The sequence below is a fragment of the Vanellus vanellus genome, assembly GCF_965231255.1.
Source record: "Vanellus vanellus genome assembly, chromosome: 14".
Classification (NCBI taxonomy): Eukaryota; Metazoa; Chordata; class Aves; order Charadriiformes; family Charadriidae; genus Vanellus; species Vanellus vanellus.
Genome location: NC_138919.1, coordinates 3,110,415 through 3,136,366, shown reverse-complemented (window position 1 = coordinate 3,136,366; position 25,952 = coordinate 3,110,415). Strand labels below are relative to the sequence as shown.

The 25,952-nt window shown below is 53.2% G+C and overlaps 1 protein-coding gene across 5 annotated transcripts; it reads left to right on the top strand.

Moving 5' to 3' along the window:
* The first annotated feature begins 1,539 nt into the window (after positions 1 to 1,539).
* CDIP1 (cell death inducing p53 target 1) lies at positions 1,540 to 25,785 on the top strand. Of its 5 annotated transcripts, none has more exons than XM_082490310.1 (6): positions 1,540 to 1,633; positions 21,733 to 21,834; positions 22,423 to 22,521; positions 22,979 to 23,125; positions 23,354 to 23,615; positions 24,286 to 25,785. In XM_082490310.1, the coding sequence occupies exons 3-6, from the start codon at positions 22,437 to 22,439 to the stop codon at positions 24,395 to 24,397; spliced, it is 606 nt and encodes a 201-aa protein (XP_082346436.1). In that variant the 5' UTR covers positions 1,540 to 1,633; positions 21,733 to 21,834; positions 22,423 to 22,436; the 3' UTR covers positions 24,398 to 25,785. The 5 variants fall into 5 exon arrangements, with proteins under 5 accessions (XP_082346436.1, XP_082346432.1, XP_082346434.1 ...); XM_082490306.1 differs by having other exon boundaries at positions 23,351 to 23,615; XM_082490308.1 differs by having other exon boundaries at positions 21,733 to 21,850; positions 23,351 to 23,615.
* Positions 25,786 to 25,952: the final 167 nt, after the last annotated feature.

Here is a 25,952-nt window from a genome sequence, read left to right as displayed (position 1 = left end):
TCTGCCTTGGCATGGGGAAAGCCTGCCTTATGGGGCAGCACTTCTGTCACATGCAGCTCAGCCACTTGCTCTGCCACAGGGAAGAGAGGAGAAGAGGAGTCCAATGGGGTCACTGCTGTCCCTGCTGGGGGAGTGGGAGCTGTGTGCTTCAGCCCACAGCCACCCCAGCCCAGGCACAGCTGGGGGACCCTTGCCAGGGCAGGATGGGACCCAACAGACCTAAATGTCGGAGCAAATACGGATGGAGCCTCAGGGGCAGGTGAGAAGTGACCAAAACTACCTTTGGCTAGTGGCTGTGTTAAATACTGCTCTTTAATTACTCTCAGGTGGAGCTGGGGTCAGCAGAGCCAGAAAGGTTCCTCTGTGCTTCACCGAGCTCCCTGGTCCTGGGCCAGCAGATGTCATGGCAAGGGTAAGACATGACATGGGCGTGTCACTGTGTAGGGCAGGACACTACATAAGGCTGGACATGTGTGTGGCAGGATGCTGTGTCAGGTGGGACACTGCGTAGGGTACAAGATAGGGCTGGTCACTGCATGGGCAGGACGCTGCATAGGGCAGGATGCAACCCAGAGCAGTACACCGTGTCAGGCAGCATGTGGCAGAAGCCAGGACACCACGCAGGGCAGGATGCTTGTGTAGGACAGCATGCTATGTAGAGCAGGACCCTCTGTAGGGCAGAATACTGCACAGGGCAGGAGGCCACACCGAGCAGGACCCCATGGTGGCACCCTGCCAGAGGATGGTTTCTCACCTTTGTTATCCCCTCCTCAGTTACCTCCATCCTCTTCTTCAGCTGCACCATTTGCCACACCTCAGCAGCCGGCCTGCCCATGGCTGGCAGCTCTGCGGTGCCCAGGGGCCCGCTGGGGCGGCTCAGCTGCCCCTCAGCCCTCCCCAGCCACGGCCGCCTCTGCTGATGGAGAGAGCAGGGCTTCCCCCCGGCCACGGGCTCTGGGAGACCCCTCTCGTCCTCCCCCACCTGCGCCGCAGCCTCCTGCGGGTGGAGGTGCTCCAGGAGGCCCCGCAGGAGGATGCGGAGGGCACTGACTTGGGGACCATCAGCTGTGCCGAAGGCCATGTCTGCCAGCTCCGCCAGCGTGATGGTAACACTCATGCTGCCTTCGGCCCCCCCGGGGGCACCCCGGGCCGGGGACGCTGGAGGAGGGCCCGGGGCTGAGGTCACAGGGGATGTTACCGGGAGATGGCCCGCAGGGTTCTGCCCCAGCCCCTTCCCTGCAGCAGCCCGGCAGGGGGTAGCAGGCCCCGGGCCTGGCCCCGGGCCGGTGCGGCCGGGCGAAGGGAGCAGGCCCCGGCCCGGCCCAGTGCGTACCGGGGGCGGGGAAGCAGGCCCAGGCCCAGGCCCAGGCCCAGGCCCCGGCCTGGTGCGGCCGGGCGAAGGGAGCAGGCCCCGGCCCGGCCCAGTGCGTACCGGGGGGGGGAAGCAGGCCCAGGCCCCGGCCTGGTGCGGCCCGGCGAGGTGAAGCAGGCCCCGGCCCGGCGGGGGGAGCAGGCCGCGGCCCCCGGCTGTGAGAGCACGGCCTAGGCCCGCCCCGCCACGGCACCGCCCGCCCCGCCTCGCCCCGCCCCGGAGCCGGCAGGTGCCGGAGCCGCCGCCGGGAGCCGGCAGCCGGTAGGTTCCTTCCCGAGAGGTCGAGGCGGGGGTCGGGCGCAGGGCCCTGGGGAGTGGTGGGGCCGGGCGAGGGAGGGAGGGAGGGAGGGAGGCAGGGAGGCCCGGTGGGGCCGGTGTCCACCCTCCCAGCCCCGGGCAGGCCGCGGCGGCCTGCCGGCAGCGAGGCCAGCTGGAGGCGTGGGGACACTGAGCACGGGGGGCGGGGGGAAGGTGGGAAACGCCGGAGAAGTCCAGCAAAATCCGCCGCCGATAAGAAAAAAAGGGATGAAAATAAATCCCTGGTTAAGTCTTTGAGGGAGGACCGCGCTTCTCCAGGCAGAGGGAAGGGCTCGGTGGCCCGAGCGTTTGCTGCGGAGCGGCACGTCCCGGGGAGAAGAGGTATGGATAGATGGTGATGGGGGCTGGGGGGCCGGGGAGGCAGCCCTGGGGTGTCCGCAGCAGCCACATAGTGCTGCTAAAATCTTAAAAAGCTTCAGCTTTGTACCCTCAGCAGTGCAGGGAAGGGTTGGGACGGGAGGACCGAGGAGGGCCGGAGCAGCGGGCACGGGATGAAATTTAATCGTATGGAAAGCGAGGTCGTGTACTTGGGGAAAGACTTTCCGCTGTAAGGCGAGCGCTCCAGGCCAGCCGAGGTGGTGCCGGCTTGCGGAGAGGATGGCTGGGAGCTGCCAGCAGGGCACAGCTGTGAGAAGAGCAAATATGATCCGTTACCCGGCCAGAGGGAGCCAGGCCTAGGCCACAAGTGTGTGTGTTTCCAGTCATTCTGTGCTCCAGAGAGATGAGCTTAGGCTGGAACTGCCCGTTCAGTGATCAGGAATGGCGAGCCTGTTTTAGAGGAGCTGAAAGAAGCTTGGATGTCTTGGCAAGCAGGAGGAGAAATCATAATGATGGGAATATTGGCCATCAGCACATTGGCAGTGTGAACCCCGTAAAAGGAGGCGAGCTCATTCAGCTAATGGGTAGCTCAGCACAACAACAAATACCAATGAATAAATGTTAGCGGGAGGCTTGGAGGTCTGTAACCATTATAGTGGTGAGATCTTGGTTCTGCCTCCCGAGGGGACTGGAGAGGCAAAAGGGTAGGAGCTGTTAGGGCAGTGTACAGTTGCTCTCTGAAAAGCACAGGGGCTTGTGATTGCTGCCAAATGGAGGGATGGGGCTTGGGACCCTGGGAACAGCCCCAGGGCCGTGCAGGGGAGCGGGAACAGGCAGGCTGGGATGGACACCGCCATGCCGGCATCATCTGGATCGTCCGCAGGAGTCATGCTCAAGGTTAAACTTCTCCAAGTCACTGCAAGCGTAGGTGTGTGCCCCTTGGCCCAAGGCATCACTGGAAAAATTGCTCAGAGACAGTGTCCGCACACCAGTGAGAACTGGTGAGGTGCGCGGTGGTTGTCACGTTCCAGGCTGAGCCTAAAATATCGGGTGGTAGACTAGGTCAGGCACAATGATTTTAAATAGAAATGTTTTAAATGATAATTAATAGTCGTTTGGGGCTGTGTGTAAAACTTGCTGAGAAACGCTTTGTGACTATGCAAGATATCCTCCTGTTTGTTCCCTTTCAACCAGTGAGCTTGAAATGGGGCTTTCGTTTCAGCAGGGGCCCTTCTGCTTTCCGGAGTGTGTGACTGGAACAGGCAGTAGGGGAAACTAGAGCGAGTATTAGGTAGCGTAATATATAACCATAGTATGTCATTCATTCATTTTTAGGAACTAAACAAAACTCATGTCAGCGTGGAAAGCTCAGGCTGACAACTTCCCTTTCCCAAAGGCTTCTCTGTCTAAATGTTGTAACGATGTCCATGTGCCCCAGGAAATCCCCGGAAGCATTTAGCCATGTACCTGCTCTGTTTTTCTTAGGCATTATGCGAGGAAAGAATTCCTCCTTGGAGTAGGGAGGCAGTGACTTTAGGAACTGATACGAGGCTGTCCAGTGGTGTGGCTTGCGCGCAGATGGGGGCTGAGGCTGTAACAAGGGCCCAGATGTCCTCTGAGTGATGCCAAGTGGAGGAAATATGCCCAAGTCTTCCTCAGCTGCTCTTGGTGGTGGGGCTGCAGTGGCTGCATCTGCTTGGAGCTGCGCTCTAAGAGATGCTGGGAGAGAGCATGTACATGTTCATATGCTGAGTATCACAAGTGTCACTGGACTGGGACAGTTAACAGAGAGGGAGCTTCTCTTTCGGAACCTGAGCCCTTCCTAAGAAGATGCAATACCACGCTGAATTTCTTGTTGTGTTCCCTCAACAGGTCCTGCACCTGAGATTCATTTCTGAAATGAAGTTCCTCCTGTGTCTGTTCTGATTGGAGCTCTGTCTCAGCTGCTGTTATGAAAGGAGGGAGGGTGTCTCCCTTAGCACCTTGTTTTGGTTTATGAGCATGTTTTTGAAGCTCGCTTCCTAATCAGCCATGCTTTCTGTGCATGGGAAATCATGCCGTGATGCAAAGCTTTCCTTCTGGATGAAGCACAACTGGCAGATGCACTCTGGGAGCGCAGCTAATGCGCTCCTGTAGCTGAAGGGCATTCAGCCAGGGGCCAGACTAGAGCCTGTCCACCACACCCACACGGTATGTGTTTCAGGGGGTTTTGGGTCCTTGGCACAGTGTTGTCATCTGCAGAAGTGTTCCCAGTGCCAGTGCTACTCACTAACGTAACGAGAGAAGGGATGAAAGTAACTTTATTATGTAAAAGATTATTTTTTTTCCCCCTTCAGATGTGAATTTAGCAAATAAATACTTGTATTTAAAGGATATGGTTGATGCAGACATCTTCCAGTGTGAGGACGAGTGGTTTTGGAAGGAGATATTCTAGTATCTGCTCCGAACCAAGTCCATTTTTTTGCTTAAGGGTAAAGAGAAGTATGAAATTAGGTGTTCTACATCTGTTTATGGTAGCATTGTAAAGCCATTGTATTTGATTTCTAATAATTGCTTTAATCAGGAAAGAATATCCTATATTGAAAGAAGCTAAGTTATTTTAAATTCTTTTTAATAGCGTTTTTTGTAGGGTCTGCAATGGGACTGTGCATCACTTTTGCTGGTATTACCATGGCTCTGTACGTGTGCTGAATGTACCGTCTGTACTGTGATAGTTTTTCTGTGTGCAGGCTCACATTTACTCAGTTTTGCACCAAGCCGAGGAAAAGATTTGTGGCTGCCAGGTGAGACAAGGAGCAAATAGTATTTGCATAATATGGAGTTTAAAATACTAACAAAGGCAGCAGGACTGACTATATCTTTGAACTTTGAGACAGGTATGTCAACTTCTCATCAAACTGCGATGAGAAGGTGTTCTCCCAGACTGGTCTGTTCAAAGCTGCTGAAAACAGGGAGGACAGGACAGTTGGAAAACAACAAATAGATGCTGATATGCCTCATGGTTCTTAGCAGCCGTCAATGATGTTCTAAGAGGAGAGATTTTAATTCCACAAAACTCTTCCCTCTCCCCGATACAGTAAAAGTGATGGTTTGTAGTGGGAACTTCAGTTGTTCTGCAAGTTGTTGGAGGTTTTTGGTTGGTTTTACTTCCAGGACCTGATTTTGCAGCTGTTATGTAGGCAAAGTACTCTAGCCTGAAACCGATTGACTCTCCTGAAGATTTCAGAGCAAGGCACCTGAGCACAGAAGTTAGCAGACACAGATGTGTATGTACCTTTTTTTCCTTCAAAAAACACATGATGAGCAACTTCTGCCTTGGGATGTGGTTCCCGATCGGCACTCAGTATCTGTCTTGCAACTGGGGAGAAGCAGTGCGATTTTCATAAGCAGTATCAGATCTTCGCATGGTCTGCAAAGGACGTATCTCCTTCTCTGATCAAAGGGAACGCAATTAGAACAGATGCCGTAGGAAACCACAATCCATTTTCTCAACAGTATAAAATATCTGAGTCAGGGGGAGCGCAGTTTTTACTTCTGGCATGAAACGCTTGGGGAAACTCTTGGCTGCTGTTACCGTTTTACTTTGGGCTCATTCATTCAGAGCTGCCTGGTGGCTGCAGTCTAAAATTTGTTGTGTTTGTGGTGGTGAAAAAGGGCTGTTTGAGAGCCCAGGGAGTACAGCAGGCCTGTGCTGGTCATAGGTCTGGGTAGAGGATGGAGGTAGGAAGGAAGCTGCTTCATGCTGCACATTTCCCCTGTGAGGCCCCACTTTAGTGCAGCTATCTAATCCGAACTCTCTTAGCAGGCCTGAATTTAGAGTGAGAAAATACAATAACCCCAAAAGATGGCAATGTAATTAGCATCTTAGGAACTGTGAAGAACAGCTGACAGCCGTGTGTGTTCGACTTTGTACTTCTTTGCACAATTGAAACCTGAGATGATCAGAGAATGAAGAAATGAGCTGGGTCTTCCTGTGCAAATTAAGTAATATACTTCTCTATTACCTATTGTAATTAGTAAGGTAACTGCATTAGTAACAGTTATGTTTCCTTTGCCTCCTTTATACATAAGAAAGCAGAATAATACCCAGATCTCGTATAGATTAAGAGAATTTAAGATAAAGTGTTTGTGCTGAGATGGTGGTCCCTCTGCCTTGAACCAGTGTGCAGGTAGACATTCGCTATTGTGTATGTCTGTCACAGATGGAAATGTTTATGATTTAGCAGCGACTCAAAATTTATTAGTGATTTGAGGCAGATCAAGAGGTTGAATTTTAGCAGCACTTAATCATTAACCGATTTAGGGGTTTACAAAGTGATTTAACAAAATCATTGAACAGTGACTTAATTACGGATTTGAAGATGGCAAGATTCAAACTAACTAACTACAAGGTATCCCAAATCAATACATATACATATGAGCAAAAGCATATATTTCAAATTAATACATATACGTATGAGCAAAGCATATAAGCGCACACACTCATACACAGGTCTCTGGTTACTGGAATCAGGAATCTCTTAATAGCGGGCAACTTTAATGAGCTGACAGATACCACTTTTAACTCCTATGCGTGCACGGACAAACAGAAAAAAACCATCCACGTGCATAAAGCCAACGTGTATATCACAAACATATAGGTGGAGAGGTGGCTGAAAGAGAGGCTAGCCTATAGTCAAAATTTCCCTTTGCTGAGTTTAGGTTAAATACGATGCATCGACGTTCCTCAGCAGGCAGCAGTTGAGGCTCGAGAGGGATTGTCTCACCCCGGCCTTCCAATCCTTGAGGTGTCAGTGTCCCCAAACCTTCTTTGATACCCAGTCTCGGCATTTAGAAAGAAAATCTTCTCTACCTTGCCCTAACAGGCTGGCTACCTATTACCTAGTTTTGGCAGATGTGGTTTTGGAAGGAGCATTCTAACTTCAAGGTTACACACAGTTTTGTCTTGCGTTCCATTTTACAATTGTAAATTCCACCCATTGCATCTTACCGTGGTGCATGCACATCCCATGCTCTAGCTATGTTTCATCTTTATTTACTTGTTGCATTGCACGGTCGCAGAGAAAAAGAATTATTTTACTTACAATTTGAACCATGAGAGCCTGTTTGCTTTGGGACAGTTTCCTTGAGCTCTCCTTCTGGGAGTTAGAGTCAAGGCTGGGTCAATGTGCGAAGGCCTTGTGTTGTAGTTATCCCAGCAAGTCCTGGTGCTACTGGGAAGAGGTTGGGTCTGTGGGAGCTGCCTTCTCAGCAGGGTGCCTCCCCCTGCCCTGCCTGGGACGAGTTATGGGAGGCTTGAGGACCTGTGTGGGCTGCAGGGAGAGGCTCTGACTGCTGCAGAGGGGTAAGTTAGGCTTTCTGAGCTCCCCCATGGTTTATACTGGCTCCCTGGAAAAACAAAACAAACCAAAAATACAGCTCACTCTCAGGCTAAAAGGACTTTGCAGATGTGAAAAGGAAAAGCACAGAGGCTTGCTCTCTCTTGCTCTTGGGCTGCGTGTGTAGACACAGTACGCTTCCCGCCTCACTCCAGATCTCAGCCAATATTGTTTTTGTGAGCACTGATGTCCCAAAATGGTATCTACTGCACTTATCTTTACAAAGGAAGCCCTGACTTACGTCATTTGACAATTGAGTCTTTTACCGAGACAAGACGTGGTGGCTGAGGCATGGTTACACGTGAGTACATGTTATCTGCCAGAGTTGGGGACAGCAGGCACAGTCAGCCCACTCCCTGCAGGGATGGACTCGGAGGGTCTTCCCACTTCTTACCTTTGTATTTTTAATCTGGCAGAACCTCACGGTGCAAGATAAAATGAATTGGAGGGGTTTTTTTGCCAAACATGTTTGAAGCACAGTTATTTGATTGAAAAGATACAGCCCCCTCCCTAGTTTGTGAGGGGTAGCCGAGGAATTGTATTAAAAATAAGCCCTCATTGCTCAGAAATCCCTGGTGCTTCCTCCCAGAGCCCCACAGCTGGAGAGCGGGTATAATCTTTTAGATTATGGGTGAGTGAATAAGATTACTGTCCCGGGGAGAATTATTGTAAAATTGATTTCATTTAGGTCACGGAACAAAGATTGTCACGTGGGAAGACTTGAGCAAAACTTAACCGTAGCCTGGCCTTGCTGGGGGCCAGACGGGCAGCGCTGAGGCTGGCTGCGAGATGGGAGCACTTGTCTTCTGCTCGGCCATTTGCAGAGAGTTGTAGGAAACCCGTCCAAGTCGTACTTTACCTCGTGCCCTTCCAGTGTGGGTACGGGAAACGTCTCCCCACCCTCTGCTAATAGCATCCCTGAAATGGACTGTACTTCCCCTTCTGGAAAGCTTTTGTCCAGCCTGTAAATCTTTGTGATATTGGGCTGCTAATGCTGTAGAGGCACAAATAAAGGCAAAGATCAGGGCATAAACGGGGACCAGTTTGTGTCCTGGTAGCCATGCATGGCTGAGCGTGTGTTGCGTCAAGAGGCTGGGTGCCGGGAAGCACCACCAACTTTGCCTGATTCAGCCAGAGCTAAATTTGCCTCCCAGGAGCAGAGGGAGGGTGGACTGCTTTTTATGGCAGTACCATGTGCTTGCAGAGCTTTTAAAATTAAAGATTGGCTAATAAGTTCTGGATTGGCTTATTCATATCTCCAAGACCCAGAACAGCTGCTGACCACGTTTTCTTTCCCTCCCTTTTGGGTTGTTTTGTTTTGGGTTTGTTTTGAGTTTTTTTTTTTTTTTGTATGTGTTTGTTTTTTTTCAAATGGCCATGACTCAGCCCTTCCCTGCTGCTCTCCGAGTTTCCTGATTTCTGAATAGGCTATTCTTGGGACAGCGGTTCCTGACAGATAGGAACAAGGGGAGTGTTGTGTTGTTTTTTTTTTTTTCTCCTATGGCCTGACTTAATGTTCAGCTTTCCTCTGATTTTTTCCTTGTTCCCGAATTACTGAATCATCCTAAATTGTTGGATGTCATCTGCGACATGTTCTTGCCCTTGTACCAAAGGAGCCCTCTCAGGCATGATCCAGGCTGTGATTCTTGCACAGAAACTGGCTTTTCTTCTGCAGCAGAACGATGATGACACTCATAAGAGCATGGAGGGTTATCCTGGTTCGGCTCTATCGTAATGCTTTAAAATTCCTTGTTTTAGCCCTTCTTGTTCCAAGGACAGTGCTTGGCTCTCCAGTGATCTACCTTGCAAGGGATAGATCCAGGTGAGGACCACTTCTTCATGCCGTGTCCATATGACATGGGTGATACAGTGACTCTCACTGCAGAGCTGAGACAGCACACTCCAGTTCCAATGGCAAAGCGTGACTTTGGATGGATGCTGCCTCTGTGCATACTTTCACAAGTAAGGGGGAAAATAGGAACTGGAATTTAAAAACAGTGAAAAAAAGCTTTCTGATTGCTTAATTAGTTACTGCCCCCCTACAGATGGCAGAGGCTGGAAATTTGAAGGATGCTCACTCTGAAATGCTTCATGATGCAGCTACGTAGCTTCTTAACATGGAGGGCTTTTGAATTTCTCCACAAGTTTATTCCTCTGTAGTGTGGGCTGGGGAAAGTCACCTTCCAGCGGCAGGTAGTACACCCCAGGCCAGGCGTGCTGGCTGCCACTCTTGCTGTGCAGATGAGCAGTTGGAAGTGAACGTGGTGTCTAATACTAAACAATCTTTGCTGGGTTCTAGTTTTATTAAGAGCACAGCTCTTTCTGTCAAGACACAGTTGTACGTGAGGGGGAAGTAGCCTGAGCTGTTGTATATTTTGCCTTGAAAACACAGTTGGCTTTTTAAAAAAACCAGAGGCACTCTGTATTTTCTCAAAGTCTGTGGTTACCAGGAGAAATTTCTCAAACAAAAGTACTAGAGGACTCAAAACACAAGGGTAGTGTTCTTCTTTAGCATCCCTCCACGTTTTTGGATATGCTGTGTTGTTGTTAAGCCAACCAAGATAAAAGCTTTTCTGTGCAAGGAGGCTTTGAGAACATTCACTGCCAGATTAAATTAGCCTTTCTGAGAATAAATTAATCGTTGTGATGTAGGCAGCCCTGCTCACTGCGGCTGTAATATCCACTCATGCTCCATCCACAGCAGATAACTTAAACGATAGATGCGGTATCTGTGTTCAGGGTCGCGCTGTTAACTTGAGATTAGATTTCTGGCTGGTGATGAATGAAAATCAGTCCATTGCATTGTATTGATTGTTTCTCCAAATAAGTAGCAGGCTACCTTTTTAAGAGGCAGAGGAACCCCTGGAGTTCCGCGCAGCATCATTTTGGGAGGAAACCATGGGCCAAAGCCAGCGCTGTACCTCTGCTGCAGTAACTCTTCAACCTGGGATGCTTTTGTGATCCTCAGGGGTCCCGGTCACCCAACACGTGGCAGAAGGAGAGTGTTGGAGCCCTACATTGGAAGGAAGGACAAAGACTAGAACAGAGAGTGGAGGAGAGCGGTCGTGGTGGGATTTCTGTACTGTTGCCGACTCCTTTGGGCTTGTGTTTTTAACTGACCACTGGATAAATAGCTGTTGCTAGTGTGTGTGTGCAGCTCTATTCTTAAAGGCATGTACAGTTTGTCTTCCAATTAACTTAGTGCCTTTATGCTGCTTTATGGTATATAAGGAAGTGCTCGCAGGAGGTGTGGTTGCGTGCTGAAGGCTCAACTTGCTCTTCCCACCTGCTCTGCTGTGACCATTCAGCTCCTCCAAAATCTTAACGTGGTCTTTGAGCAAGAGGGTGAAGGTGGGACTGAAAACCATTTCCATTGTCATTAAAAAAGCTTTTCTCCTGGGCTTGTTTAGCTCTTCCACAGAGATCTTACCTGGAGCACATTTGCCTGTTGGGAATGGAGGTTCCCCCAAAGTTCACGGGTTCAAGCTACAAGTGCCGTTATTGGACCGTGCTCAGGCTTTCAGACTGCCTCTTGGGTGCCATGGTTCAGGAGGCGTTAGCGCGGTGGGAGCTCAGTTTTGAGCTGGCTGCTGGGCTATTCTGATGAGAGGGAAAACAGTTCCCAGCTTGTTTAGTGTTGTAGCTGTGGGAGCTGCTCTGTCTCCATCAGGCTCAGGAGGGCGTTTCAGTCCTGAATCCTCCAGAGCAGCTGAGCTATTTACCTGCCCTGAGGACATCTTGGTATAATGCATTTGAATTTTCCCTGTCTCGTCCCCTGCTGTGAGAGCAGTGACCCAGCCTTAGGACTGTTGGAAACCCTCTGACCAGTGATGCTTTTAATTTAACAGTAAAGCAGTGAGGTGTCGCCTGGACAGAGAGGCAGGGAAAGGGTTTAGAAAAGCTTAGAGTGGAGACTTGAGCGGATGCGCTGCTGCGTATTAGGGATGCTTCGAATCCATCTCCTGTGTCTCGTTTTTCAGCGAGAGGTCTTCTGCTTGCTTTGTCTGCGGTTCTGGAGTTGGTGCTGCTCGTGTCCAGGTGATGTCCCACGCATGCCAAAACTGGGACGGTGCCTGGAGCTGTGGCCTGGAGAGGTACGAGGGCATAATTTCTTCACTCTTGTTTTCAAAGGGAAAGGGCTCTGTGTGCCCGATTGCACGTGTTGCTGAATTTGGCTAGCTGATTTGTATGTTGGTCAGTGTTCTTGTCAGATCTGCTTACATTTAAGTGAGGCAGGCTAACGATGTGGCTTTGTTTTCTCCCCTGGCAGAACTGCTGCGCGTTGCCTCCGAGCAAGCAGTAGTGGCAAATTAGGCTCATGGGGAAGCAGCTTTTTGGGTGATTTGAGGGACATATATGTAGCAGCTTGGTAGGTGGCTTTGTTTAGCAGATAGCAACAGAGTTTTGGGGAAGGTGTTACAAAGGAGTTGGCAGGAACTTGGTGCTGCAAACTGAAACCAAAGTCATGAAATGCTTTGGAGTAAAAATGAATGCCATGGACCAGGAAGTCAGTGCAGACTAGCCGAGTCTGGCTGGAACTGGAGGCAGAAATGGGCCCGGCGGGAGCAGAGTGTGACTCAGGGGTGCGTCGCAGTGCTCCCTCTGAGCCACCGCCGTGCTGCTGGAGATGACCCAGCACTGAGCACACTCGGTGGCTGTTGATTAACCCAGGGGGTTAATCCCCTCTGTGAGCTGGGACATTGTCATCAGTCCTTGAGCAGCCCAGATGAGCTGGGCTTGGGAGCAGGGGAGTGTGGGGTACCCTCCTCCTGTCATGGGACGCCATGGGACGAGCGAGCCCCATGCTAGCAGGGTCCTGGGCCACCCTGAGAGAGGTCCTGGTCTGGAAACGGGAAGGTCTGGTCATGCCATGGGAGTAAGAAGGTGAGTGTGATACTATGAGTGGTCTCAGCACGGAGGAGTTCCTCCAGTGCATGTGTCTCTGGAGGTGCATGTGTCCTCCTCGTTGGCAGTAGGACTCAGGAGAGATCTCAGACTTTACACACACACACTCCTGCTTAACCCCAAACAACACTTCTTTGCAAAGAGGGAGCCATGGCCTTAAATAAAATGGAGTGACATAGAGCGCTTCTCCCTAGTCCTCAGGAAAAAAAAAAGCAAGCAAGGTGACACTGTACCTGTTAAATGTAAATGTCAGCAGCTTCTCTGGCGCCAAGGCAGGGGTATCTGTGAGGACAGAAAACGCTAATGTTGCTGGAGGCTGGAGTCAGTCCTATAGCAAGCTGGTGCTATGCCTCGGATAAGAAAACATCAGTACCATGACATATGTTTTGTATATCGCTTGGAAGGAAAATGGATCTGGAATCACCACCACTGTAGTCAAAATTATTTCATTGTGTTGCAAAATCTGCAAGGGAATTCTGAATAGGCTCTTGGGCTCTGATTAATTCTGAAACTGAAATGTGGCTACATCTCCACAAAAGTGCTGATCCTCTATGACTCTAATTTCCTCCTCCCTTGGAGCTTACTGTGTTATTTAATGGGAGTCACACATCTAATCAGTTTGATTCAGAGACGACGTAGCTGTATTATTTGACTTTCTCTCAAAAACCTATAGAATGAGGGAGTAATGAAAAAATGGGGTGCATAAAGGAATAAAATATTTTTAGTGTAGTTTTGGAAAGGAAATTATAAAATCCTGAGTTGTGCTGTGAGTTGTAGTGGGTAATCATCCTGTATTCATCTTCTCTGTGTGAGAGCTGGGGTTGCCGTTGAAATGGGCAGGCAGGAGACACTTTTTCTTGTAGGTAACTGAGGGGCAAAACTCGCCACTGCCGTCTGTGGCAGCGCTCAGCGAGCTGGTGGGCTGTAAAGGAATTAGGGTGGTCCGTGGAGGAACTCCAGGCTGTCTAATCTCTACAACCCCGAGTGCTGGGAGTGGGAGGGGCTGATGGGGGGTCATTCTGCCTTCGCTTGCTGCCGAACTCGTCCTTATGTGTCTGTTATGGGCTGCCATCAGAGGTCAGCTTCGGACCCGTGACTGTCTTTAATGCAAGAAACTGCGGAGCTTCTGCCCGATTTCCTCTGGGACTTCTGCTTGCTGTTAAGCTTTTTGAGATGGGTTTTTTTGTTTGTTTAAACAAACAACTAGTCTTGTGGCACAGTTAAGTTTGGTGTTACATTAAAACACTAGTGTTGGAGTAGATCTTGGCTTTAGTTGCTCTAGATTATTGCAGGTTATGTTATTAACATAATTAACTAGATATCAAATGGATGATGTCATGCAGTATTTATCCTCTCAGGGGAAAAATTAAGTAGATGCACAGGACTCCAGCTGCTGATACCACTGGGTGCTTTCCCATGGATGTTATCAAGTGTTGGCTTGGACTGTTTGTGATCTTCAGTGAAAGTATCACGGAAAAGCTCTCTGGTTCCCCAGAGATTTGGCTTGCGGCACCTTTCTTTTGTCATCTGACTCTCTGGAGCAGGTTGCTAGGGTGCTGAGGAACTCAGGTTAGTTTCTTTTAAATCACATCTTTGCATCCAGGAGAACACCTGCTGTATTGTAGCCTGTCTGCTCTCATGAGGCCAGGTCACCAGCTGGCAAGGTGTGAACAGAAAGCACCTCCTGAGTGGGAGGGAGTGTGTTTTCCAGGGCCAGTATCAGCCTGCAAGGCAGCTTTGGCTGCAGCGTGCTCTGTGCTTGCTCTGCGTTCACAAAACTATCTTTTGGGGGCTGAGTTCAGCTGCCCTGGTGGTGCAGAGCGCTCTGTGCACGCCTGAGCCTTCCCGATGCCCCTAAATGTGTAAGGGCTGGGGTTCAGTTTTGAAGTGTGGGGTAGTGGCCTCTCCGCGCTGATAGCTCACAGGCTCCCCTGCAGCCCCTCTTGGCTCTTGTCGGATGTCACCGCCAGCACGGTGAGCTCTGCAGACGTGTGATGTTTCCCACAGCTGTGTGCTGCAGCTTGGGAGCCTGCGGCAGAGAGCAAAGAGCTACCCCAGTTCATTCTTTTCATTTCGGCTGGTTTTTCTTTAAATGTTCAGGTTAACCAGGTTTTGGCAATGCTGTTTCTGCAGCCTGGGTGTGGAGAGCCAACAAACACTTGGTCAGCCCATCTGGAGTCAAATAGCACTGGAGAGAATCCCAGAGGCGGCAGCAGGTCCTGACAAAGGCTCCTCCTGCACATAACCCTTTGTGGGTGTTGCAGATAAATCATCCTTGTCTTAAGCAGGGGGATTTTGTGTCCTGTTTTCCTAATATCCATACAGAGTTGCTGCGCGAAGCAGTAATTTGAGTCTCTGGCTGAGGACAGCTGAGCCTCGGCTGCATTGTGGAGATTATCTGATTGTGCTTTGGATTTAATACCCTGAGAAATCTTGCTTTGGACACAGCACCTGGCTTCCAGCGAGGATCCTGCTCTTGGTTGGTTTGCCTACTGGGTTACGGTGGCACACAGAAGGTCAAATGACATGTTTGAGGTCCCAAGGTAAATGACTCCAACGAGGATGCTCCTCCAGAGATTCGCGTACTGTAGAGCAGAGCGGGGAACTTCGGACGTCTGACATATCCAGATTGAATGGTGAATAACCTTCTCCTCCGGCAGTCCTTTGTTTTAAAGGACTGCTTCTGTCCTGCTTTGCCAGCAGAGCTCTCCGTGCCCGCACTGAAGGAAGAGCCTGATCCTCCTGGAAGTAACAGTTTTCTGCAGCTGAAATCTGACTGCAGAAGTGTGGGAGAAATCTGCTGTTCTGCGAGCAGCCTGGCTGTTTCTGCACGGTGGGTTTGCCCTCCCTGGCAGCGATGCTGGAGGTGCAGGGCTTGCACTTGGGGAAATGCAGCTGAGTCTCTCCGAAAAAGAACAGACCTTTCTGTTAGTCCTTAACTTAGATTTCCATCTGCGCCGTGCGCGAGTGTGTTGTAGGCATGCACCCTCTTGCTGTCTTGCCCAGGACCTGGACGATGAGTTGAGGAGGTGCTGCTAGGGTTAGCAGCGGGGTAAAGGAAGGGGGTAAATGCCGCCTGGTCAAGGATTGCCGGGGCATGCTCTTTCTAAATGAGGCTGCAGCACTCTCTGCTGTTTATTCCTTCCCTCCTGGCTCTGGGGAGATGGTGAGCAGGCTGGAGGCAGCAAATGCGCATGGGAAGAGGCAAGGCTGAGGCGGAAGTTTGGCTCGCTCACAGGGAAAACGTCTCTTTTCTTTGCTCCGCATAAAAACCAGGCAGAAGTAACAACTGAAGTTGCTTTTTCAGCAGGGATTTTTGCTACCTTTCAAGGTAAGAGCTGTCCGCCGTGGATTGCGTGTAGTGCTTTCAGGAGCAGTGGGAGTTGAGCCACATCCCTGCAAGCTCTGTGCGAGCGTGTGAGTAGGCATGTGCGTGGAGAGGGCAGCAACCCTGGCTTGCTCTGTGGCACAGGTGGAACGCAGAGAGCACGCTGCAGAGCAGGTCCAGGCTGGGCTTCGGAGATGCTGTTCAGAAATGCCATTGTGGAGGAGGGCAATTGTGATTGCCACAGTCAGGGCATGGCTCTGGCCACCTCTCATCCGACCCCTCTCGGTTCAATCTCTTCTTGCTACCGCTAAAGCCCTTTTAAAGGGGGCTTTCAGCCAAATAACATTTTGCCAGCATCTGATCTGCCTTTTGTGCTCATACTTAGCATATTTGTCTGCCTTCCTAGTCTCAGTATTTCCCCGTTTCTGGAGCAGGTAGAATCCCAGGACACACAGGTAGCTTTCCTGGGACCACCAGCTGGGGTGGTATTGGCCACAACGGCTGTTCCTTTTAAAAAAGGAAGGAGGCTGGCCTTAGCAAGGGAGCCCGCCTTCTTTGGAGCTCTTGACTTTGCTTTTAAAGATGTATTTATAAAAGCCTGGAAGCTGAAATTTGTGTCTGATGAGCAACAAAGCTGGAAGTGGTCATATCCTTTTCTCTTATTTATTAATTTAATTTTAGTGTGATTTTTTCCTTTTCTAAATATTGGAAGTTATTTTGGGGGGAGGAAGAGCTCCAAAACCGTGCAGTAGCAGCTTTTGAAGTGCTAACATCACTGAATGTGCTTGAGTATGAGCAAACGCTGCTTCCTGTCTCAGTGGCTGGAGCCACTACTCACATAGGCAAAACAAATCCGAATCACCGTGGGTCTCCAGTTATGCGATGCAGGAGGAGCAAGGACAACACAGGCCGTGTTTCTGCTCGTGGGAGTGGATCTCAGCTGCGCTGTGAGGCTGACTCAGAGCTGCATGGGGCCAGCGCTGCACCATCAGGGTTTGCACGTGAGTTGGACTTGCCAGCAATCTGCTCCGTCCTTCTCAGATTTGTCTCTCCCTTGGTGATTTTGTCCAGGAGGAAGCAGCCTGAAGCGCACACGGCTGCCGCTGGGGAAGGACAGCCTTAAGGAACCAAATCTTTGAATCTCCAAGCAGTGCAGGAATTATCTGTGACTGTCCTCTTCGTGGCATTATCTATTTCATGGTGTGTTAGAATACGTTCAGCTAGGACCTGTTTTGGTGGTGTGGTGTTCCCTGGTCCCACTGCATGCCACGGCTCAATTGTTTTTGGCAAATGGTGCCCGCCGTACCTGTTTGGAGAGCAGATCGGATGGGCAGATCTTTCCTCTTGCCATGTTTGAATCCCAAAGTGTTTCCGCAGTGATCCTGTGTGATGTAGCAGAGGGAAATACAGCCAGTGGGGAGCACTGGACCCTAACACATCCACACATTGCTGCTCTGAGCAGCTGGGAGAGCTTTGTGGTCACCAGTTTTGGATGTGTAATGGGAACTGTGAGCTTTGGGGTATCGATCCCTAATTAGAGCTGGGGTTGCTGAGCATGGGAAGGAGGTGGATTAGAAAGCCTTGTGTTTCTGCATGCAGGGATGCGTGCTGCCCCACTGGCTCTTTGGCTGTGGTCACTGCTGTAGAGAAACCTCAGACAGACCTCTCAGGGCTGGGAGTTAAGCCCTGGTCTGGGGGGATCCAGAGACCTGCTGTTCATTCTTCTCCTTGCCCAAAAGCTGCCTGAAATGAGACCTTGGGTGAACCAGGAGGCACAGAGCCAGCTGTAGGGGAGAGTCCATGGATCGAAGCTGTGGCTGGGGTGGGCCAGGCCCTTTCTGGCCTCGGGGCTGCGATGGAGTCGTGCTCTCCTGGTTGTGTCTGTCACGCTGCTGTGCCCCGGCAGGTGGTGGGAATCTGGGATCTTTTCTCTTTTGTTTCCATTAGCAAATTTCCGGCCTAGCCTCTGTGTGGACTCCCACGCAGCTGTGGTTTAGTCCCTCACGTCCACACTGAATCCAAGCAATCCATGAAGGCCACAAGCTCCGAGATGGCAAGGGAGGGAGGACGAGGAGTGACTGGGTGCATGCGTGGGCCCGGCAGGTGAATCTGGCTGGAGCAGCTCGGCCAGCCACAGCTCGCTGTGCCGTCCATGCTGCAGCAGCACGTGCCAGAGAGCGTGCCAGCACGGGCGATGCTTGCCATTGCACAGCTTCGGGTTGCTGCAGCAGCCACTCCAGACTTTGGGGAGACACAGCGCAGAAATACCCTGCCGGAGCTCGGTGTGTTCAGCCTAGCAAAACAAAGTCCAAGTCAGAGTACGATGGCTCTTTGCAGAAAACAGAGAGCGAAGGGAACTTCAGGCTCTAGAGCAGATGGGTGTAATCCGGCTACAAATAAACTAGAAACTGTAAGGCTGTCAGAGCAGTGGGGGGCCTGAAACAGGCTTCCCACAAGAATAGCAGGAGCAGGGCAGCCAATGCACGTGAAGGGGAGGTTTTGGGGTGTTGTCCCCAGAGAGAAAAAGACGGGTGGGCCGATCCAGCGGGTCCCCTCTGTCCTCTGATCCTTGTTCTGCTTGGTTTGTCACACTGCCAGCCCACAGGGGCCCTTTGCTTGTCTCCTGTGTTTAACAGGAACAGTGTTTGCAGTAATTGCGTGGTGGGTTCATCTTTTGTTGTTAGTTTAAAGTAGAGGAGCCAGTAAAAGCTGTTCTTCCAGTTAAGAACTAATCTGCATTTTTAGCTGGAAATAGCAACTTCTCTGTCCATCCTTTTACTGCTAACCAACTCCTTTTGAGTCTTATGATCCTGCAATGGGTCCTTGCTCCCAAAGGACTTGCACTAGACGTTGGTGATTCCATCAGATCTTGAAGTTAAGCCCGGTAAACTTAGCCTACATTTTTTGTAAAGCTCTTATTTTTTTCCCCTAGGTTTTCAGCTGGTCTATGAGCACGGTTGTTTCAGTAAGTCCGAGTGTGGATGCAATTTCTGCAGTCTTTGGGAACGTTTCTTCCCATGTGAGAACAGCTAGTTTGATCTAAGCTGTTTTCACAACACAGAAATGCACTGGTGGTTCAGCCGTAATAAACCAGCATGGTTAACGTGGGACAGCTTTGTAGTGTACTGGCAGAATGGCTCGTTGTGCTGGTGTGGGTGGCTGGAGATCCTGGGGCACGGTGCAGCCTGCCAGGGCTGTCCTCCCTGGGAAGGGTGCACCGTGAAGTCACTGCTGTGAGCTGCCACCAGACTCCAAGTCCATCTCTCTGTGGCAGTGCCGTGGGCAGGGGAAGTCTCGTTTCTCTTTTGAAAGGCAGAGGGAGCAAAGTAAGTCAACATCACCAAAAGCTAGTGGGTAAAACCAGAAACGACCAGCAGCAAGAGCCCTTTTCGCATGATTCTGGGAATCATATTTGGATGCAAAGTACTGCTATGCTTTTGTTTAAAGGCTGGATCTTCCCAGCTCACCTGCCTGTGCCTGTACCGTCAACCTGCTTCAGCCCAGAAGGGCTGTCCTGGCAGGGGCACACTCGGGGCTTCCCGCTTTCCTGTGCTGAGTGGGTGCTGCTGAGGGAAACTCTGCCTCTTTGCAGGGGTGCCGCCAGCTGCCTCCTGAGAGCGAGGTTGCCTCTGCCCTGCCTTATGAGGGGGAGGATCTGGGTTGCTTTGCTTCAGCCGTGGTTGCTTTTGAGGGGGAATACTGCAGGGTTGTCCGTGCCAGGGCGGTGAGTGATGTTCTGGGCTACCTCCTGTCCAGCGCTGACCCAGCATGGAGGAGGAGCTCTGTGCCCTCCAGCTCCCCATGGAGCTCTCTGGAGGAAACAGGCTGGAGTGGGTTTTGTGCTTCTCACGTTAAGATAAAAGAAAGCACAGGAGAAAGAGCTTCTAAGAGGCTTAAAAGCAACAGGCTTGCTTTTCCTCCCGGGAAGGGCACGCAGACAACATCTTGCTCTTTAGGGATCTCTCTTAATAAGCAGAATATCGCATTAAGAGTGACTGAGTCTGCCAAGTATGAACAGAACAGCTCTGCGGCCCCTGCAGCTTCCTTCATCCCAGTGCACGCGTGGCTCTGAGATTCACTGGCCGTTGCAGTTGTGGCTGCGTTTTCCTACTGGTCAAGGTGGCAGGATTAATTGCTGGCTCAATCTGGGGCTGTTACTTCATCTGACAGGTGTTTCTAGATCGGCTGGCAGAGCACGTGGGTGGGATTGCCTCTTGGTCTCCTCGTCTTCCGAGTTTTCTCGCCAGCTGCTTTGATGATGGGGGGAATAGTGCTGGGGTGTGTTGAAAGATGTTCCATTACGGGAAGGCAGCATCTGAGCAGTAATGGGAGGAGATCTGTTACATTACGAACGCCTTGGGCTCAGCTGGCCTGCGAGGGCAAGGAAAGCTGCCTGGCAGGCGGTGTCCCCAGGTAGAGACTTGGGGATGCTCGGGTTGGGCTGGGCTCATCCAGGAGCCCTGCAGGCACAGGGACAGGAAGGTCTGAAGCTCCGGGGTGCGCAGGGTGGGTTGGTTGGCTACCTTCAAAAGAATAAGTCCTCCTTTTCTCTACATCCCCAGTGAAGCTAAAAAGAGTGTGGCCCAATTTGTAGCTTTGTAGGTCATTGAAGGAGAAGGAGGGCTCTGCAGTGCGCTGCACTTCGGGTGCTTTCCTCCGCCTGGAAGCGCTCTGTGCTACGGCAGCTCTGGCATACTGACTGCACAGGCCGGCTCTCCTTCCCCTGGCTCTTAAGGAAGAAATGGGAGAGAAAAGCAGGAGGAAGATGACCCCCAGCCACCCTTGTATTACACTTTGAAACTGTGTGTCTGTAACATATGGCTTAAGACCTTGGGGGTGAAAATTACTAGTAAATACAGTCATCCTGGGGAGACCCTATGCTGGTCCAGGCTTTGCTCCTCTCAGGGTGATCAGCAACGGGTAACTGTGCTCCTCTGCAGACTTGTGACCTGATTAGATTGCCTGGCACCTTGCAGGAGGCTGCTCGGAGGCAGGGAGCCTGAGCTAGAATAACAGGAGTGGAATAAAGCGAAGCCAAGCAGCTCGGGGAGGGATGGGTCATCCTTCCCGTGCTTGCTGAGGCCTTGGTTTCGCTTAACCCAGCAGCCACAGATGGAGGTGGCCGTGTCACAGGCACCTCTTGGGGCACACCTGCAATGCAGGCAGGATGGGCAGTGCTCGCTGCCTGGCCCAGTGCCCATGGAGGCTTGTGCCATGCTGTGCCATGCCAAGGAGGTTGGTGTGCCCTGGGCGGGTTGTCCAGCATGTGGCATTGGTGCCAGGGCCAGAGGGAGCCTCTCCTCCCAAAGCAGTGACCCCAGCAGGGTGCTGCCCATCTTGGCCCTGCTCTGGCACCCCTTGGCCCCGAGCTCTCTGGGGCTGAGCGAGTGATTCGTACCTCGCCAGGGCTCCGGGCAGCCTTGCTGAGGGGGTGGGGATGTGGCAGCAGCACCTGCTTTGGCCATCTCTTGGGGTGCAGAGCTGCCCTGGTTGTGCCTGTGGGATTTTTGCAGGCTGGTTGTAGCCTCGGTGCATTTTTCCTGCTCAGTTGGGAGCTGCTGGAGTGGGACCGGCTGAGAAATCACCGTCCTTGCAGCGTGCTGACCTGCCTCAGGAGAGCAGGACACCAAGGGGAATGGGACAAGCAGGACCACACTTGCTCCTGGCCTTTTGGGGACAAAGGATGAGGGGGGGTCAAATAGCTGCTCAGACCCCAGGGGGAGCTCCTAGCACTGCTCCCTGGGCTCTGACAGCAATGTCACCACGTCCCATGCCTGTTGGCAGCCTTCCCAAGCACCGAGTGAACAGCCTTTCATTTGTATTTCCCAATTTAGTCACGTCCTATCAGATATAACTGAGCCAGAGTAAACAGGGAAATCGGGTTTCTTGATGCTGTTGCGCTTCCTTGGTGTTCAGAGCAAGCCCCATGTGCCAGGGACGAGAGTCTTCGTGCTGGCCAGCGAGGGGGCACACGTGGGGAGGTTCCTGCCCAGAGCCACTCTCCCCATGCCTGCACCACGGAGGGGAGGGGGTTTGGCGTGGTGGCCAAGGCAGCGCTGGAGCAGTGGCTCCTCTCCGCCTCTGTAACTCACTCACTGTCTCCTTTCACTCAGGTTCGGTGGAGTAAGCCGGCTTCCAACCTACACAGCTCAGAAGAATTGTTTTTCTCAGCTCTGTCACAGCCTCTGAGCTCCTTGCTGCAAGGAAGAGGACAGGTAAAATTTATCCCAGGTAAAATGATGTCTTCAGCAGTTAAAGATGGTCTTACCTTAACTCACTTGAGAGTGTTTAGAGATGCTCTCTGTAGGTTTTCACCCTCCGCCCCAGAGTTTGTGCTTCAGGTTCAGGGGGTTGTGCCATCCTCTTGGCACAGTGTTGCATGTCACACAGCTGGGTGGAGTTGGGGGCTGTGGGCAGCTCTTCCCCGTCTTTGGTCCTATAACACTGCAGCTGAGGAGCTTGGCAGAGCGGCTTCCAGCCCAGTACTGCCCACCATGTGGGCCACACAGCTGAGCCGCACTGAGGAGCTGCTGTGCCCCACATGTGGGCCTTACCAGGGAAGACTTGTGGAGCCAGCGGGAAGATGTTGCACCTTGGATTTGCTGCCTGGGTCGAAGCCCATCCAGCTTTGGGGCCACAGCCATTTGTCTCCCCGTGGCGGAGCTGAGCCAGTGCAGTGGTGGCACCAGCCCCGGACCCCTCCGTTACCTGTCACCTTGTTCCCCAAGCACTGCGCAGCTCCGGGCGGGTGCCTGTGCGCAGCCAAAGGCTGGTGGCTCTTCTAAAAGCTTCTGTCCTTGCAGGGCTGCCTTGAGCCATGTCCAATGACCCTCCGCCACCCTACCCAGGAGGCCCTTCAGCACCGCTGATAGAAGAGAAGCATGGCCCACCCCCCGCAGCAGGTATTGGGGGTCCTAGCGGCTCTGGGGTGTTGGGGTGACATTGCTGAGTGGGCAGGAGGAGGGTGAGCGTGGTTTCCCTGGCAGCGCCCTGGCCATGGCCTCTCCTCAGTGCTCTGCTCTGTGGTGTGCAGTGTAATGGGGAGTGTGGTGTGATGCCCGTCTCCATCTGTCACGGTATCACGCTCCAGGGAGGCAGGAGGTCCCAGGGGCAGTGACGAGAGCAGAGAGCACTCCCTGCTCATAACCTGGGTCTGCTCGCTGCTGTGGGTAATGTGGGGTGAATTTGGGCTGCTTGTGATGCAGAGGATGAGGCCTGGGGTGAAGTGGGGTGGGAGCAGGGGGGGCCACCCCATCTGATGTCCCCTTTCCCTGCTGGGGCTAACCCCCAGACCGCTCAGCCGAGCCCACCATCTCCACCACCTCCTGCCCTGGCAGCTAACTCTGTGTTTCCTTACAGATGGCGTCGCCCCAGTCGTGGGACAGCCCCAGGGGGTTCCCATCCCCCCTCCTGAATTTGGGCCCCCCCCATATGAGCCGCCGTCGCAGCCAGGGTTCGTGCCCCCCCACATGCCCACAGACAGCTCTGGGCCCTACGTGCCACCTGGTGAGTACTGCAAGGTGCCCCAGGGAGGGGGGGAGGGGGACACAATGGGGTTGGGGCTGCCATTGGGGGCTTGCAGGGAGGTTCCTCGGGGTGGGCTGGGGACGCAGTGCCTGCAGCAGGGTTGGCCCCAAGTCAAGGTGGTGGTGTGGCAGCAGCCCCCAGTGAGGATCTGGCCTCTTCTGCCACATGCGACGATGTTCACCTGTGCATGTTTCTCATTCCCAGCAGGTTACTACCCTCCCCCAGGTCCTCACCCTGCCATGGGCTACTACCCTCCCCCAGGCCACTACCCCTCTCCTGGTGGCCACACAGCGACGGTGCTCGTCCCGTCGGGGGCTGCAACCACAGTGACAGTGCTGCAGGGAGAGATCTTCCAGGGCGCCCCCGTGCAGACGGTGTGTCCCCACTGCCAGCAAGCCATCACCACCAAGATCACCTATGAGATTGGGCTCATGAGCTTCCTTCTTGGCTTCTTCTGCTGCTTTGTGGGGTAGGTGCTGGGGCCTCCCTGCTACCAGCAGCCCCGCGGTGATGGTGGTCGCTCAGCCCTGGTCCTGGTAGCCCCAACACTGGTGGCCTTAGCCGAGATGGTGGGCATGGGGGAAGTCTTGGCACTGAGGTGTTACTGGGACAGCAGATGGGTTCCTGGGGTGACGGTGCCTGGACACCTGGGTTCCTGCCAGGGGAGGGGAAGGTGCCACCTCCAAAGGCCCACTGTAGACCCTGGCAACAGAGCAGGTGCTGTCTGTCCCCCAGCCCAGCACCCGCGGCGCTGCAGGGAGCTGCAGGCTCTCCTTGCGGCCAAGGGCTGGCAGCAGTGGGGGCTGCAGGAGGGGCGGCGGGGGGGCGCTTGTCCTAGCCCCCTGCCCCAGCAGTGGCGGTAGGTCAGGCCTCAGTGCTTGCATGCGTCTCACCAAGCTGTCCCTTCCCTCTGCAAGGTGCGCATCAGCCTACTAATGAAGCTCTTACCGTTGTAGCCCACCCCAAAGGGCAGGGTGCTTTGTGCCGCCCTTTGCAGCAGCAGGGGGTGCAGTTGGCTCCCAGGACTCCCCTCTCTTGCCCATGCCCCAGAGTGAACCCCACGTGTACACCCCCCCGCTTTCTCCCTGTGCCCAGGGGCTGCCTGAGCTCACAGCACTCTGCCTCTTCCTGTGCTCCAGGTGTGATCTCTGCTGCTGCCTGATCCCCTGCCTGTTCGATGACTTCAAGGATGTGACACACACGTGTCCCAACTGCAAGGCCTATATCTACACGTACAAGCGCATGTGCTAACAGCATCCCGGGAGCCCGAACCGCTGGAATGACACCAGCCCCTCTCCCGCTGCCGTCCTAGTCTATGCGTGTCCAACACTCTTTCGCTTAACCTCCAGTGGTGTGTATGTGTGTATCCCCTGGCTCCCTCCTGCTTGGCACTGCGCCCACCTTCCCCGAGCTCCAGCCCTCGCTGTGAATGGTCGGATGGGCGATGCTGGCCTGGGTGCACAGGGGAGGTCGGCTCAGGCCTCAGCTGCTCGGGGGGGGGGGGGGGGGAGGCTGCCCTGCAGTGCACAGGAGTGTGTGTGTTTGGGGGGAGGGAGCATCCCTCTGCACCCCCTTACCCTCCAGGTCACCAGTGAGGGCTCTCTCGCCTGGAGCCACCTGGGGAAGAGGAGCAGCTGCTGGAGGTGCCCACCCCTCACTGCCCTGCAGGGAGCTGCTGCAGGCAGGAGGGGCAGCTGCCCCCCAGGAGGGGAAGGGGGACCTGAGCAGCCCAGAGCACACACAGGGGAGGCAGCACAGCCCCTGTGGCACTTTTAGGATGGGGCCCAATGGTGGGTCAGTGCTGAAGAGACAGAGAAGGCAGTGCCACGCATGCCAGGTTTCAGCGTGGTTCATGGCCTGTAGGCAAATCCCCTTCCTCAGGAGACACAGGCAGAGCTGCCTCTGAGGCGTAGTGGGGGGAAAATGGCAGCAGCACCACACCCTTGATCAGCACCTCCGTCCTGCCAGAGCAGCCACCAGCGTCTGGTGGCCGTGGCTGCTCCAGCTGCATGCACCTCCTCCCAGCCCCTGCTGAGGCTCTTTCGGGGAAGGAAAGCCCCTGGCAGTTCCTCGCCCACCTGGCAAACTGCTAGCGAAAAAATGCATCCGGCACATCGCTACCTGCCCCAGCGCTGTAGAGTAGAGGAGTTTGTTACCAGGCCGCAGCTGGCTCGCAGCTCTGGAGCAGACCCATGCCCGCCACAGAGCCATGTCCCGAGCCCAGCAGGGTCTGCGGGCGCACACCCTGCAGCACCCGTCCTGCCACCACCACGGCTGCACCTTGTGGGGTTCCTCGTTGCATGTGGGTGTAGGGGTTTATTTTTAGCTCACTTGATATGGGGCAGAAGGAAGGGGGCAACCAGGCAGTGACAGGAGCTGCCACCAGCACTGTAACAGATGAGGACAAGAGGACCTGGGAGCCACTTTCAGTGTCTCTGTGGCTGCTCCTCCTGCTCCCTCACCTGGCCCCCAGCCTTGCAGTCAGGGCAGCTGGAGCGTGCAGCCCCCAGGGAGAAGCAGGGGGGGGTGTCTCACAGTACACAGGGCTGCAAACACAGCCTGGCCTGCCCAGGCAGCTGCTGTTTGCTCAGAGGTGGAACGGTGGCACTAGTCAGTGTTTTTATGTAAATAAATAACAGACCCTGAACTCTGTGTGCATCTTTTCTTCTCCCCCTGCTCCAAATCCACAGCAGATCTGCCCTCAGGGGAGCTGAGGATGAGGAGGGATGGTAGCAGGTGGGGGGCACAGCAGTGCCAGGTGCTGGAAGATCAGCAGCTTCCCCACCGCAGGCCAGGGCAGCGGCGG